General features: G+C 34.9%; 1 protein-coding gene across 1 annotated transcript; it reads left to right on the plus strand.

Annotated features, from left to right (window-relative positions):
- Nucleotides 1-12: 12 nt before the first annotated feature.
- Nucleotides 13-15,382, plus strand: LOC144856427 (DNA replication licensing factor mcm2-like). The gene is made up of 17 exons (XM_078714435.1): nucleotides 13-116; nucleotides 686-864; nucleotides 2,060-2,229; nucleotides 2,740-2,825; nucleotides 3,552-3,726; nucleotides 4,390-4,609; nucleotides 4,782-4,989; nucleotides 5,753-5,887; nucleotides 7,365-7,556; nucleotides 8,245-8,589; nucleotides 9,299-9,463; nucleotides 10,235-10,309; nucleotides 10,716-10,799; nucleotides 11,456-11,608; nucleotides 13,053-13,235; nucleotides 13,683-13,838; nucleotides 14,394-15,382. The coding sequence occupies exons 1-17, from the start codon at nucleotides 111-113 to the stop codon at nucleotides 14,502-14,504; spliced, it is 2,643 nt and encodes an 880-aa protein (XP_078570561.1). The 5' UTR covers nucleotides 13-110; the 3' UTR covers nucleotides 14,505-15,382.
- Nucleotides 15,383-15,658: the final 276 nt, after the last annotated feature.

A 15,658-nucleotide genomic window follows, 5' to 3' on the forward strand; every position in this document is an offset into this window, starting at 1 on the left:
AAAGGCCATTCAATATTTTCCCGCGGCGAGTTTGGAAAACGATCACATGGGCTTATTGTATACTTTTTTAACAACATTGTAATTGAACTTCGCACATCAGAACAAACGATATGGCAGTAAGTAGTGTTAATTTCACCTTTTGCTCGAACTTATGTAAATAATTTTAAATCACTGACTCTAGTCTAGTAGTATTCTAGGCCTATATAGTAGGCTAGTAAAGTGGCTAGCAGCATAATTAGCCTAGCTAGGCCTAGGCCTAGGCCTAGTATACTATAGGCCTAGGCTAGGCTATAGGATAGGCCTAGGCTAGACTAGTTAGGCCTAGCTAGAGGCTAGGCTATCTTAGGCCTAGGACTATATAGTTATTAAATATTAGTAGGCTATCTAGGCCTAGGCTAGGCATATACTATAGTATAGTCTATAGAGCCTACTACAGGCCTAGCTAGTAGAGACAGTAGGGTTCGGGGTTTATTCAAGGGAGGTTTTATTTTCTTGGGTGTAATTTGGTAACGTGAATCAAATAATAAAATACCCCCTATTAGTATTAATTAAACACAATATGAAGAAGTGATAAAATACAGAAATTGTATCAAAATGATTGGTGGTATTGATTGTACAGTAGATCATGTCAATAAATGAATTCTTCTACAAATAGAAATATGTTGTAGGCCTAATTCTTTTACAGGATAATATGAACAGTCCAGATGGTCGTGATGACCGTTCACTTGGAGTGGCACCAACGTCCAGTCCAGGACGTAGTGATCTTGCACCGTTTGAAGATGAGTCCGAACTCTTGGGAGACGGAACAATGGTTGAAGAAGAAGAAGGCGAAGGAGAGGAGTTGTTTGGAGATAAATTAGAAAAGTAATTATCACAAAGTTCTTATATTGGTTCTGCTTACATTTATTTTTTGCTAATTTTTTTTTCTGGAAATGCCCAAAGTACACTGGGGCCACTGACCTTAGGATTTTAAAGTTTTTTTCATTAGATAGAGTCCAGGCCTTGTCTTTTAAGGTGAGCGAGTGCGAACACTCACCTAACACACTCCTAAACTTCCCTTGAGGTGTGCTATTTACAACACTCTTAAAAATTTGGTAAAATTCTACACACCAACATACAAACAACACACCTACAGCACCTCTGAATGTATTGAGGAGCGCAATTTGTGGCACACCTACAATTTTCAAAAGACAAGGCCTAGATAGTAAAATCAACTATTTCCCAAATTAGTTAAAAAAATTCAATGCAAGCCAAATATTAAATTTACTTTACTGCAGTATTCAGAAATAAATTTAAACTATATGTTGGTGATTAAAGCAGATTGCCTGTTGTGGATTTCTTCTATTCTTTCCTCTAATGCACCATCTTCTTGCATTTATCATTTAAAGGGGAATTCTGGGTTTAAAATTGCTTTTAAATACCGTTTATTTATTACAAAACAAATATAATAGCAATATAGACATGTCACTGTCAGAATGAAAAGTAATAACGAGAAATAAAAAAAATGAAATTTCATATACATTTTAGGGTAAATTCATGAAAAGTCTATTTTTCAGCAGCTTAGGGAAGCTCATTAATATTCATGAGATATTCACAAAATCTATTTATCAATTTTCACCTTCAAAAATCATTTTCAATGCTTATTTTCTTAAAAGAAAAATATTCTGACTTCCATTTCTTCATTGAGTATCCTATTGCTCTACTCAAGCACACTTTTCTTTGTACCTCTGATTTGTCTTTCCAGGAGATTTTTATTTTTCAATCTTATATCAAAAGCCTGTATCCCGTTGATCATATTTTTGTTTAGAGTCCATGTTTCTGCAACATAATGAAATTGTAACCATTCTGTCATGCATGTACAATACACAGATAAAGCTAGCTAGGTGGTGTATCCATTTGACATACATTGCATTTCAATTACATGCCATGCACAGTGTATATCATACTTGACAAGCACAGTATAGTGTATCAACTTTAAAGGTAGCTAAAACAGTAGGTCTGCCTACACTGTACCAAAGTAAATAAATTAAAACAAAGTTTATATTATTTTCCAAACTAGTGACTATCGTGCAATACCGGAGCTTGATGTTTATGATATGGGTCAACTGGATGAGGACGACTATGAAGGCATGACGATGGACGAACGAATGCAGGCGGAACAAGTGATGCGCAAGAGAGACCGTGATGAAGCTCTTGCTACTGGCCGTATGAGACCTGGCCTGCTGTATGGTAAGAATGCTATAGATTTAGAGCTAAAACTGTGTTAAACAATAAAAACAAGGATATTTCTTGTAAAAACTCTGAACATCAATTTGTTTTGTACAATAGTTCGGCCTGGTGATTTTCATTTCAAGTTATAATTTTGGCAACTTACAATAGAATATCTACTATTTATTTATCTTCATTTTTAGGCATAAGTATAATGTGTCTTAGTGTTTTAGAATTGCTCCCTGGAATATGTTACCACAATCTGTAGTATCAAACTATTAAAAAATATTTTAATGCAATAACTGTACGTTAAACAACTTGAATTACGGTAACCCTTTTCTTTTTCCTGTCATAGTTTAAGATTATTTGAAGTGGAGGCCTCAGCTATGTGGATGTCTGGCCAAACTGTCATAAAATACAACATTTAAAAATTGTAATTTTTTTGTATGAGCTTTTTACTTTCCTAAGAATTAAACAATGTTTTAAATTAATTAAAAATTAAATATTTTAACTTTGTCAACTTTTCTTCAGATGAAAGTGATGAAGAGGATGAGCGTCCAACTCGTAGGAGGAGATTAGCAGAGAGGGCAGCAGAAGGCTTTGAGGAGGACGATCAGGTAGAATTTAACAATTGTGGTTCAGTTTAATGTCCAATTACGTAGTACAGATTCTGAGAATTGCATATGATTCTAAACAAAACTTGGATGGCTGGCCATCACTACATTTGAGAGCAATATTAAGCAAGCGTAGTTAATAATATTCTTATAAATTTAAATCACTTCTAGGCCTAATTATGGCACATCATTACCTTTTCGGAGCCATGATTTGATTATTTTATCTGAGCATTATATCATCGATTGCGCACCATTCATTATTAAATTTCCGCGGTAAAATGGTAGAGCGTGTTCTTCCATAATCTTCCCTATGAATGTGTACATATATACACAGCCTTACCACGTTGAAACACAGGTTCTTGTCTCATCACCAAAGTTAAACAACGTTGGGCCTGGTTAGAGCTTGGAATGACACTGTGGCAATATCGGGTGCTATATAGCTATTTGGACTTGGGTCCCATCAGGCATTTGAAATCAGCACTGCTAACTCTTGCAGCCTCTTCATCTAGTATCTTACCTCAGACGTATTGGCCCATGCCTTTCCTCTTGTCAAGGAGGGCAATGGACGAGAGAAGCCCTTGATCAATGATAGGACTAAACCAAGGTGCTTTAAACAGTCCTGGCTTAGTTTCATCCATCATTCAAATGGATGTAAGAAACGACAAAGTCGGCCATAAATAATGTCTTATACAAAGGCATTGTTTTACATATTGCTAATTTTTTCTATAGATGATTGAAAGTATTGAGAATCTGGAAGATATGAAAGGTCACAGTGTCAGAGAATGGGTTTCCATGCCAGCACCAAGGCTAGAGATTTTCAATCGATTCAAGAATTTTCTCAAGACCTGCGTGGATGAGAAGGGTCACAATATCTATAAGGAAAAAATTCGACAAATGTGTGAAGGTAATCTTTAGCCTCGGTACACTTCTAAAAACTGAATCATTCAGAATTTCACGATTTGGCCATTTTCCCACGGCTATAGGGTCTTTCACACCTGTTACAGCAGGTTTCTGGTCCGGTGAATCGAACAATAATGTTTAGTTTTCACTACGCTTCATGCGTCTATGCGGCAATCGATATGCACATAGCCGCGTAAAAATGAATCATTGATGTTTGATTGGATTTGCCGGTGCCGGAACCGTGCCGGAACAGGTGTGAAAGACCCTTTAAAAGTGGTCCAGAATTGGGATCCTGTTTTCTTTTCCTGTCTTTTCGTTGTTCTCTATATATATATATTGCAGAGGTTCGAATTGGTAAATATTCTTCATGTAGTTTTGACGTACAGCCTAAAATTAGTAAAATAATAAAAGTGATTTCTTCCGAGTCTTTTCTGATGATATATTTATCTGTGGTTTAAATTTGCTAAAGATCTGTTTTGTAGTTTTGACGTTATCCTGCTAAGAGACAAACAAACAAATATCACAAATACAAATAATAGTCTCCTCGCGGAGGTGATAAAGATCGATTGAATGAATCCACCCAGTTTCATCCCATACAAATCTAGAGATGTATTCTGAATTCACCACTTTTCAAAATCTTGTCCCCTTATTCATACCATTCTTACAGCCAACAAACAGAGTCTTGTGGTCGATTACAACATCCTAGCTTCTAAGGAACACGTTCTAGCATACTTCCTTCCCGAGGCACCGACAGAGATGCTGAAGATCTTTGATGAAGCTGCCAAAGAAGTTGTTCTTGCCATGTTCCAGAAGTATGAAATGATTGCTAAAGAGATCCATGTAAGGATTGCAGAACTGCCATTGGTTGAAGAGTTAAGATCACTCAGGTATGTACACTAGAAATTTTTCGAGAATGTTCATGTTTTCATAATGATAATTTTTCTTATTCAGTATACAAACTACGTTTACATACAAACAGACAAAAAGTAAAAAGTGAAAAAATAAGAATCAGAATGTTATTGTTCATACGTTACTTTTCAACATTTGTTTGAATTCCAGACAGTTGCATCTAAACCAGTTGGTACGTACCAGTGGAGTTGTAACCTGCTCAACAGGCATCCTACCACAGCTTAACATGATCAAATACAACTGCCACAAATGTGGATTTGTACTAGGTCCATTCTACCAAGGACAGAACCAAGAAGTTAAACCAGGATCATGTCCAGAGTGCCAGTCATTTGGACCATTTGAGGTCAACATGGAACAGGTGAGCACTTTACAAATTAAACGCCTGCAACTCATCCAAGATACAATCACATCAGTCCTGCTCTCCGTAGTCTTCATTGGCTACCAGTCGAAAAGCGCATAATTTTTAAAATACTTCTCTTTAAAGATCTCTCGCTCAAATCCCCTTCATATCTTTCCGACCTCCTTCCTTTTCACATACCTTCAAAAAATCCTCTTTCCATTCCGGCGTTTAATACTAAAACGTATGGCCTAAGCACCTTTACTTCTGCTGCCTCTCGCTTATGGAATGACCTACCCGCCTCCATTAGGTCATGTTCTCCTACAATCGCCTTTAAATCTGCCTTGAAAACTCATCTTTTTCTTTCAAATTGAGCTCTCTCATACACTGCGCCTTTGATCACTTCTGCTGGAATTGACGCATTACAAATTCATATTATTATTATTAGTATCAGAAAAGCCAAACAAAAAAAAGGAGTTAAAACTCAAGTGGAACTCTTTTAACATTTTAGCAAGAGTTTAGGAAAAATAAAACAGCTTTAACTACAATAGGAGGCATTCGAGTACTGACGCTCTACTAGTGCCAATAGTAGTTCATACTTTAAACTCTGGCTAGTGGTGATGCCGTTTGATTGCTGGCATGGACATCTTTCCCCTTTTCAAAACCATTAACCTTCATTCATGTTTCTTCCAAGGTTTTAGAACCATTTTGTAGCCGGTCAAAAAAGTGTTGAATACCCCTTTTTGAATCATTTCTTAATAGTAGTGTTTTCTTTTTCTTTCAGACGCTATACCAAGACTATCAGAGAATCACAATACAGGAAAGTCCTGGAAAGGTTGCCCCTGGCAGATTGCCAAGATCGAAAGACGCAATCCTGTTGGCTGATTTAGTTGACTGTTGTAAGCCTGGCGATGAAGTAGTAAGCCAATATTATTAATATTATAATTTTTCTGAACTGTTTGTTTAGATACATTTTCTAATACTACAATGAACTGTAGGTGGTTTGTGTGGCTTCCATAACTAATATATCAAATGCTATACATGTGGTTCCAAAAGAAAGACCAATGACCAGGGTTTAGGTGGACCAAATTAAACATTTTCCATTCATTTTTCCCTCCGATTAAACTTTTAATGTTGATATCAAGTTTGCGGTACACCACATATATTAATTCTGAAAAGAACTGTTGAGTTTCTCAAAGTTTTGATCAATATGCTTTGATCGTCCTCAGGAGTGAGAATGATTTCGCGATGCAAACCTTCAAACAATACATAAACTTTTAATATTATTATTATTATTTTATTTATATAGCGCTTTTCCAAATTAGTGTAAAATGATCAAAGCGCTTTACATCAGCAGACCCAACAATGAGTTACTTCTTAGGAAATAGATGTGTTTTGAGGGCTTTTTTAAATTTTAAAACCGTGGTTTGTTCCCGGATCACAGACGGGAGTTTGTTCCACATCACCGGTCCAAATTTTGAGAAAGTATTATTTCCAGAGGTCCGCTTTTTGAGACAGTGATCCAATCTAGTGTGATCTATCTCGGACCTCAGGCCTCTCTTAGCACATCTATACACCCGTGAGAGATTGCTCAGATAACAGGGCGCAATGATATATGTTGTTATGACTGTATACATTAAAATAATGCATTTTATAATGAGATATTTCTCCCATCATTAGTCCTTATTAGATCTCTTTCTCGAACTGGTAGATATAGAAAATCATTTATTCCGAACTACATAACTCAACAGTAAAACATCTAGATAAGATTAGTATAACTCTAAACTGTGTGTCATTGTAGGCCTCATGACGATTTGTTATTGGAATTTCTCTTTTATCTACATTATGCTATTTGTATCTTTTGATGTGTTTTTTCATTATCATGTTTTTTGATGTTTTTCATAATTTTAAGAGCTTTGTCTGTGTACAAACTACAAATTTTAAATATAAAATAAATTATATACAGTCAACTTTCCAAATTCCGGACTGTTTGAAAACCAAAAACTCTCCCAATACCAGACTTTCCTTGAGGACCAAAAGGTCCCAAATTCCATTTTACCATTAAAAACACAATCCGAATACCAACAGACTTTACAGAAAACAAGACATATTTGGCCGGCCCAAAGGTGTCCGGTATTGGGAGAGTTGACTGTATTTGATAATAAATGCTGTGTAAGCAGCGCATTCAGAGACCTTTATTGACCACACAATAGTAGTAGTAGTATAAAATGTATATTAGTGAGTATATTTGCGACAGCCATCATTATTGGACTTATTTTTTATGCCATCTTATCCGTTATTGCACCTACAAAGTAGTTTTTCTTGTTTCCTGAATTTGCTTATATTCAATATTAATAATATTTATGAAATAACTAGCAATATTTGTTTCTGTACAGGAAATAACCGGCATCTATCACAATAACTATGATGGTTCCTTAAACACAGCCAATGGGTTTCCAGTCTTTGCCACTGTTATCATGGTCAACTACATATGTAAGAGGGATGATAAGATGATAGTTGGCGCCCTCACGGACGAGGACGTAAAAGCCATCATTGCGCTTTCAAAGGATGAGCGTATAGCTGAGAGGGTGAGTTGGCCAGCAGATAGCTGTGTTTTTAATATCTAGATCTGGGGTTTTGAACAGGCTTCCTGCACATGAGCCTCGATTTCATCAAATAATATATAATTATTATTATATAATATACAGATATTGACTGCTTAGAGGTTAAATATAAGATTTGACATCCCCGAGGGAATGATGTTTTGTTCGAGGGAATATATATTTCCCGAAGCGGTAGTCATGTGATGCAGTTTCAACCAATCACGTTCACATATTTACATAGGCTATGTAATATAAAGAAAAAAATAGGTGCTGCATAGGCAGGATCATGTATAAAAATAAAACAGACAAATATCTTGTTTCTGCCTCAAAATAAAATATTTATTATACAAGTACTTTCGACCATAGGTCATCATCAGGTACTGATAGAATATTGGTAAAAGACGAATACATATAGAAAAATATAATAAATATTTTATTTTGAGGCAGAAACAAGAAATTTGTCTGTTTTATGTAATATAAAGATTTATATAGTAGACTCTATTGTTTAGGTGTATTGAGAATCATTTATTTTAACAATATGAAAATTTTATAGCACCCTCCATTTCCTCAACATATGATACTGACATAACCAAACAAATAGCTAATAACAGTGTACAATAAACACCTAAATTAAAAATTAAACAACAAATTTTAATATTTTTTGATTGTTCAGATCTTTGAAAGTATTGGACCTTCGATCTATGGACATGACGACATTAAACGTGGCTTAGCTCTCAGTTTATTCGGTGGCGTCCCAAAAAACCCCGGAAAAAAGCACAAAGTACGTGGGGATATCAACATCTTAATCTGCGGAGATCCCGGAACTGCAAAGTCACAATTCTTGAAGTACGTAGAGGTCACTGCTCATCGTGCCATCTTCACCACTGGTCAAGGTGCATCTGCTGTTGGTCTGACTGCTTACGTCCAACGTAGTCCGGTCACTAGGGAGTGGACATTAGAGGCGGGAGCTCTTGTGTTAGCTGATAGGGGAGTCTGCATTATTGATGAATTTGATAAGGTACAGTATGCATTAGAATGTTAGTCATTATTAACGCTGTCTAAACACCGTAACATTGGAAGAGTTTGACTCTATTTTGAATAACAGCGTAGCAGCAACTTCTCCATTAATTTGGAGAATTTCTAGTTCACAAATTGGTCCTCAAACACAAGAGGGTTTGACCAGAAACAAGACAGTGGCCTAGCAGTTAAGGCAGTGGAACCGTACTCCATAGCCTAATGGCAATTGTTCAAGGCTCACTTGTCCCATGGTTCTCATGGTAGAATGAGTCTTCTGGGATAAGGACTTGTGTGCACTTTAAAAACCTAGTGTGTCATCTTTCGAGGCAAGTTGAGGGTTAGCCTGATGTACTAGCTCACACAGCCACTGACTTAATGTGACCCTAAGAGAGAAGCATGTAGTTGAAAAGTGTAAGTTCACAGTGTCATGAGCAATGATCTTTGGAATGGTGCTATACAAATTACATTTACATTACAGCTACCCAGCCACTATTGTCTTGTGTAGTCTTTGGGTATTAAGCTCTGTCTACACTATCAAACAAGTTTGCTAAAAATAGTTATATTACCAAATATGGTAGTAATATGATATCCTGTCCATATATGGGCACATCACATTTTTTTGTCACAAAGTTTTATAGTGTAGACAGAGCTTTAGAGATATTGACATAATTATGATCTCCCATTGATAAGTGACATTTGGTTTATTCCAGATGAATGATGCTGATCGTACCAGTATTCATGAGGCTATGGAACAGCAGAGTATCTCCATCTCAAAAGCTGGTATTGTGACGTCTCTACAAGCCAGGTGTAGCATTATTGCTGCAGCCAATCCTATCTCAGGAAGATACAATGCAACTCTCACCTTCTCAGAAAATGTAAGATAACCATTTATTATATTTTTTTGTAAATATAATTGTAAAATATTAGTCAAAATGTTTTAATCTCTATCAGTGATCTTTATTAATTGATTGCTTGGTGATAAGCAACCAGGTGATGATGTCATCTGTTTTTGATATGACATCATCCAAAACATCATCCAATTGATTGGCCAGGAGAGGATGTGAAACATTCTTAGTTTTACTATAGCTTTTTATTAATAAAAATTATTATACATTATACATAAAGCTTATAGAAGCTAAATGAAATTCTTTAAAAATGTGTGGTATCATTTAAAATATACAATCTCACTTTAAAGATGTATTGTACCCCTGAAAAATAATTTTGTTTGTTGAATATAATATAGTTATCCACTTTCACCAAAAAATGGATCTAAACAAAATGTATATACCTGAAAAACTGTAATTTAAAACTAAAAATGGTCAAATTTGGATTTTATTTTCTTATGTTATTTTATAAGTGAAAACATTATTTTTGTTCGTTTTTTTGTCTACGGAAGTGATTAAACTTTATTAACTACACAATAACCTATTCAAAGTCTGATTTAATTAATCTTCATTTTTTTATGTTTTTTGGGGGACAATACATCTTTAAATTCTTAGAGTTTTGATTCTGATGTTATAATTTTTCTATGTAAATAGTGATATTGTAAGCTATTGCATAACATTGACTTTTTCTCTAAACTTTTCTAAAAAAAACAATATATATAAAACATATTATTTATGGTTTTTTTAAATTTATTATGGTAGGTTGACCTTACAGAACCGATTCTGTCACGTTTTGATATTCTTTGTGTTGTCCGTGATACTGTCGATCCAGTCCAGGTAAAAACACTAAATTTCTCATGGTTGTTTTCTTTTAGAGCTGTTCAGATTTTAAAAAAAAGAGGTTTATATATTTGTTTTTTAATTATGCTTTGTAATAAGATACACCAGGCCTGTTGTGCTTATACAGGAAAATCCACCAGTATTATGTGTGAATGTCTGAGGCAGATACTGTACTAGATGCAGTGACTACCATAAGGGTCAGCAGTGCTGATTTCAAATGCCTAATGTGATCCCAGCTCCATATATACAGCACACAATATTCACAGATGGTCTCCCATCCAAGCTCTAACCATGGCCCAACGTTGCTTAACTTCGTTGATCTGACGAGTACCAGTGTTTCAATGTGGTAAAGCTGTATGTATTAAGATGGATGTAAATACAAGTAAATGCTGTTTATTTTCAGGATGAGCTACTTGCCAGGTTCGTAACTAGTAGTCACATGATCCATCATCCTTCAAATGATGCCACTGACGATTCTTTATTACCTGTAAGTTCTAAACATTTATTTTATTTTTCATACGCATCTAGCAGCGAGCACAAACTCGCCAATTACAGGATGGATAAACTATTTTATAATTTATCATGCTTATAAACTAAGTCTCATTTGAGGCTTAGGGAGTGGAGCTGAAAGAGCTGTGAGTTACAACCCTGGCACTAGGTCAGGATTGAACCCTGGACCTTGGGATTGGAAGGCAAGCATGTTAACCACCGAGCTACAGTTCCACTACGTTTAGTCATTGTTTTTCTGCCTTATTCTATACTTTCACTACTAAGATTGAGGCTTGAGAATGTCAAGATTTAACTGGTGAACCGCAGTTCGAACCCAGACCTTATCCCTATGCTTGGGTGCTGGCATGAACTTTCCCGTATATTTCCTTTTCACTTGTTTTCACAGCGCTTGGAGACTTCTCTTATAAACTTAAAAACTTTAACCATTCTAAGAAAAAAAATGTAAGAACTTCAGTAATAAAAAAGCTGCAAAAGTATTGAGGTAAACATATGATAGATATACCACTGTGGCAATTGTACAATATAAGCCATGTTTCACACTATACTCTACACATATGTAAGCCAAATGGGCAGTTGTGTGTTTTATCAGCTGCGTCTGACCTCTCATAACATTACATTTGATAACTTTTACAGGAACTTCCAAATGCATCTGGTCTAGAAAAAATCCCACAAGAACTACTTAAGAAATATATTATCTATGCCAAAGAGAAAGTGAATCCAAGACTACATGATATGGATCAAGATAAAGTGTCAAACTTGTATGCAGAATTGAGAAGAGAATCTATGGTATGTACCAGAATACAGTAAAACCCCTATTTAAGATAATAAACTAGGACACAACGTTAAGAAGCAAGCACAATGCAAGTTATTTGACCAATCACAAGCAATATATTTTCAGAATTGTTGTTTGCCATTGGTCAATGCTCTTGCGTCCTTTGATTCCATCCTAGTGGGAACAAAGCTTAAGGGACGCTTTTTGAACCCAACAAAGTGCCCTTTTAAAGATGTATGTCCCCCAAAAACATGAAAAATGAAGATTAAAGATGTATTGTCCCCCAAAAACATGAAAAATGAAGATTAAAGATGTATGTCCCCCAAAAACATGAAAAATGAAGATTAAAGATGTATTGTCCCCAAAAAACATGAAAAATGAAGATTAAAGATGTATTGTCCCAAAAAACATGAAAAATGAAGATTAAAGATGTATGTCCTCCAAAAACATGAAAAATGAAGATTAAAGATGTATTGTCCCAAAAAACATGAAAAATGAAGATTAAAGATGTATTGTCCCCCAAAAACATGAAAAATGAAGATTAAAGATGTATTGTCCCAAAAAACATGAAAAATGAAGATTAAAGATGTATTGTCCCAAAAAACATGAAAAATGAAGATTAAAGATGTATTGTCCCCCAAGAAAAATAAAGGTTAATAATTTAAATAGGCCATTTTGCAGTTTTAATAGTTATTCACTTCTATAAATAATAACAAATAATTATTTCATTATAAAAAGACAAAAGAAACGGTTAATTTTAACCAAAAGCCATTTTGTCTGACTGACAATTTAAGAATTGTTTGCTTTAAATGACATTTTCTTTAATAGATAAATAATTTTTTTTCGATCCAGTTTTTGGTCAAAGTGAATAACTATGATGTGACATTAAAGTAGCATATTCAATAAAAAAAAATTCAAAAAAAGAAAAAAAATTATATCTTTAATAAATATTGGAAACATTTGTAGGTAAATGAACAAGCTTGATGAAATCTTCAGCTGAAAGTTCAAAGTATCATGCTGGCGAATTAAAATTTGTAGGAACTTGCTCAATGCTGTGGCTTTCATAGCAAATGATCTCCAAACATAGAAAAACAACCTGATTGAAAAACTTCTAGTGATATATACTATATTTTGTTATCCCTGTTGTAAATACCACCCGATTACGGTCCAGTGCTATCTCCACATACTATCTACTTCTGAAATATCATATAGGAATGTTTGGTAATACAGCATCTCATTTGATATCACATGTGTGCCTGTATCATGTAAGGTTAGGTTAAGTGTTATTTTACTACTAGATACATGTGAAACACTTTTGATTTTTTATTACAAAATATTCCCATGATGCTTTATAAATAGATAGAGTACCGAGAATCGGCTGGTAAATACAACAATATAATGTAAAGGTATTGTATTAAAATTTGGAGTTATTGTTTTTCAAAATGTTCAATTCTTTAGTCTACAGGAAGTGTGCCAATCACAGTACGACACATTGAGTCTGTGATCAGGATGGCAGAAGCTCATGCTAAGATGCACCTGCGAGATTATGTAAATGAGGATGATGTAAACATGGCGATGCGAGTCATGCTGGAAAGCTTCATTGATACACAGAAGTTTAGTGTCATGAAGAGCATGAAAAAGGTAATATTTCATTGTAAAATAAAAAATGTACCAAGTTATTAGGCAAAAAATGTTGATGACTGGTATACTGGCCTGTTAAAGCCAGGCCTAGGTCTGGTGTAGGCTACTGCTCTATGCCTACTGACAGTCGGTCATAATATGTCTAGTTCAGGTCAACAGTGCCTGCAACATGCACTAGTCTCAAGGCCTACACATCTATAGACTTTCCACCACACTGCTTGCGAATTCTGCGTGCTGTGCAAATGGGTAATTCCGCTTACCGTGACCGCTTACTCGTTCGTGTAAATTGGCCTTTAATATATTTTGAATGTGTTTTAATTATGAAATTTTGGTTTTGCAAGAGAGTCCAGTATTCGACCATAAACTAATACATTATACATAAATTTTGTTGTTGTTTATTTTAATCAATGTTATTATTTTCATCAACCTAACATTTTTTCTTTGTAGAACTTCTCCCGTTATTTGGCATTCAAGAGAGATAACAATGAGTTGCTGTTGTTCATCTTGAAGCAGCTTGTTAGTGACCAAATGACATACCTAAGAACACGATATGGTAAACAACAAGATGTCGTAGAGTTATCAGAGAGAGATCTACTGGACAAGGTAGTATGCCTTTATAAACAAATGCTTTCAGAAAGGTGTATTCTCTGACTTGCTGATAGCTTGTCTACTCTCAGTACTGTACCTACATTTCTATGAGAGATTATACACTCAGTCTTTACTGATGGTCTTAACTCCCTGATCTTTCACAGTTCTGGCACGGTTTCGCTTCCGCTCCGGCAAATCAAATCGAACGTCAATATTGTGATTGGCGCATAGCTGTGTGGAGTACATTGATGCTCGATTTGATTTGCCGATGCCAGACCAAAACCTTGCCGGAACAGTTGTGAAAGATGAAAGACCCTTTAAGCCGGCTTTATCGGATAGACTGTCTTACTAAGGCCACCCATGTTAGACCATTGCATGCTATAAGCAAACCGTATAATTTTGAGGGTGCACTTTAGGCGTAGAATACCAAATAAGGTAATGTTTGTCACGTCTGCTCAATCCACAATCATAACAGTACGTATATTCCTGAAATATGTAGACTTTATTATTAGGTATGATAAACAATGTTCATTTTGGTTCAATCATAATTTCATTGTTTCTCTTTTTCAGGCAAGACAGATTAACATCCAGAACCTCCTGCCATTCTTTGAGAGCGATATTTTCAAAGCACACCGATTCACGTACGACAGTAGACGACATCTTATTGTGCAAACATTGTAGCTTGGACTTAATAACAGAATGAACTGATAAAACATAGGCTTGCTTCAAACATGGACACAATACAGGGACAAACCACAATGCAAGTAATTTGACCAATCACGACGCATGGATCATCTGAACTATCGCTTGTGATTGGTGGTGCTGCTCTACACATGTAATCAAAGCCTTTTGAATAAATAAAATGGTCAACATTGAACATACACAAAAAAAACAGCTGTTGATCAAGTTTAAAATTGTTAGTAACCTATAGTTTACCCTGTTTATTGAGATTTACAAAAGATGTACAAAATGTAACCGTATTCTTTAATTTACATTTGAAATCAATTGTTATGTATTGAAGAATTCAAGACTATGTGAAGGTTTTAGTACCTGGACAGAGTACACATTCCAGTCATTCTCAAAATGAAAGCTCTCTATTAAGAGGCAGACGAGAGGCCTTCTTATCTCGACGCAACCACCACTGTGGAGAAGTAGGCTGTTGTAAAAATTGAGGCAAAATACATTTTGTTTATTTCCCTTTAAAAGTTTGTATAATGTAATATACGCATCTCATCATTCCATTATATTTAAATCATTTTATACATACTAAGAGATTTTTCGTAAGATTTTTTTACCATAAAATAACTAAACAAAACAAAAAACTGATGGTAATTTTGTTTTCAGTATTTATTTATACAGTTTGCTTGCATTGAGAACACTATATGTAAGCTATCCATGTTATACTTTTTCGATTTTGAACACACTTTTGAATCAATTTTTAATGTTATGCAATTATTGCTGTTTGTGTTCCCAGCATTAAATAATTATGATGTTAGATAATAACAATGTACTGTAAAAACATTAAACAATGAGTGTAACAGCTCTAGCAAATTTTTGAATAATGCATCTCTTGTTTTTGTTTGTTTACTTTGTGGAGTTGTAATATAAGCTAATGCATGTACCAACATCGACGTGCAAGTTCATCTGGTTGCAGCATTTCTGCAGTAAGTTTATTCACACTAAACAACAGGATATCAAGTATCAAGTATAATCTTTATTCGTTCCCACAAGGAGAAAATTACATTGCTCGTCTTAAAATAAAAATCCATCATAATTACAATATTTATAACAACACAAAACAATACCAATTTTAAAACTTACATCAAGAACATATT

The sequence above is a fragment of the Antedon bifida genome, chromosome 11 (assembly GCF_963402885.1).
Source record: "Antedon bifida chromosome 11, ecAntBifi1.1, whole genome shotgun sequence".
In the NCBI taxonomy this organism is placed as follows: domain Eukaryota; kingdom Metazoa; phylum Echinodermata; class Crinoidea; order Comatulida; family Antedonidae; genus Antedon; species Antedon bifida.

Excerpts from the sequence above, each read along its gene's own strand:
- LOC144856427 (XM_078714435.1), top strand. Across the intron at positions 4,990-5,752 it reads TTGAGGTCAACATGGAACAG|ACGCTATACCAAGACTATCA; the intron begins GTGAGCACTTTA and ends TTTTTCTTTCAG. Across the intron at positions 8,590-9,298 it reads TTATTGATGAATTTGATAAG|ATGAATGATGCTGATCGTAC; the intron begins GTACAGTATGCA and ends GGTTTATTCCAG.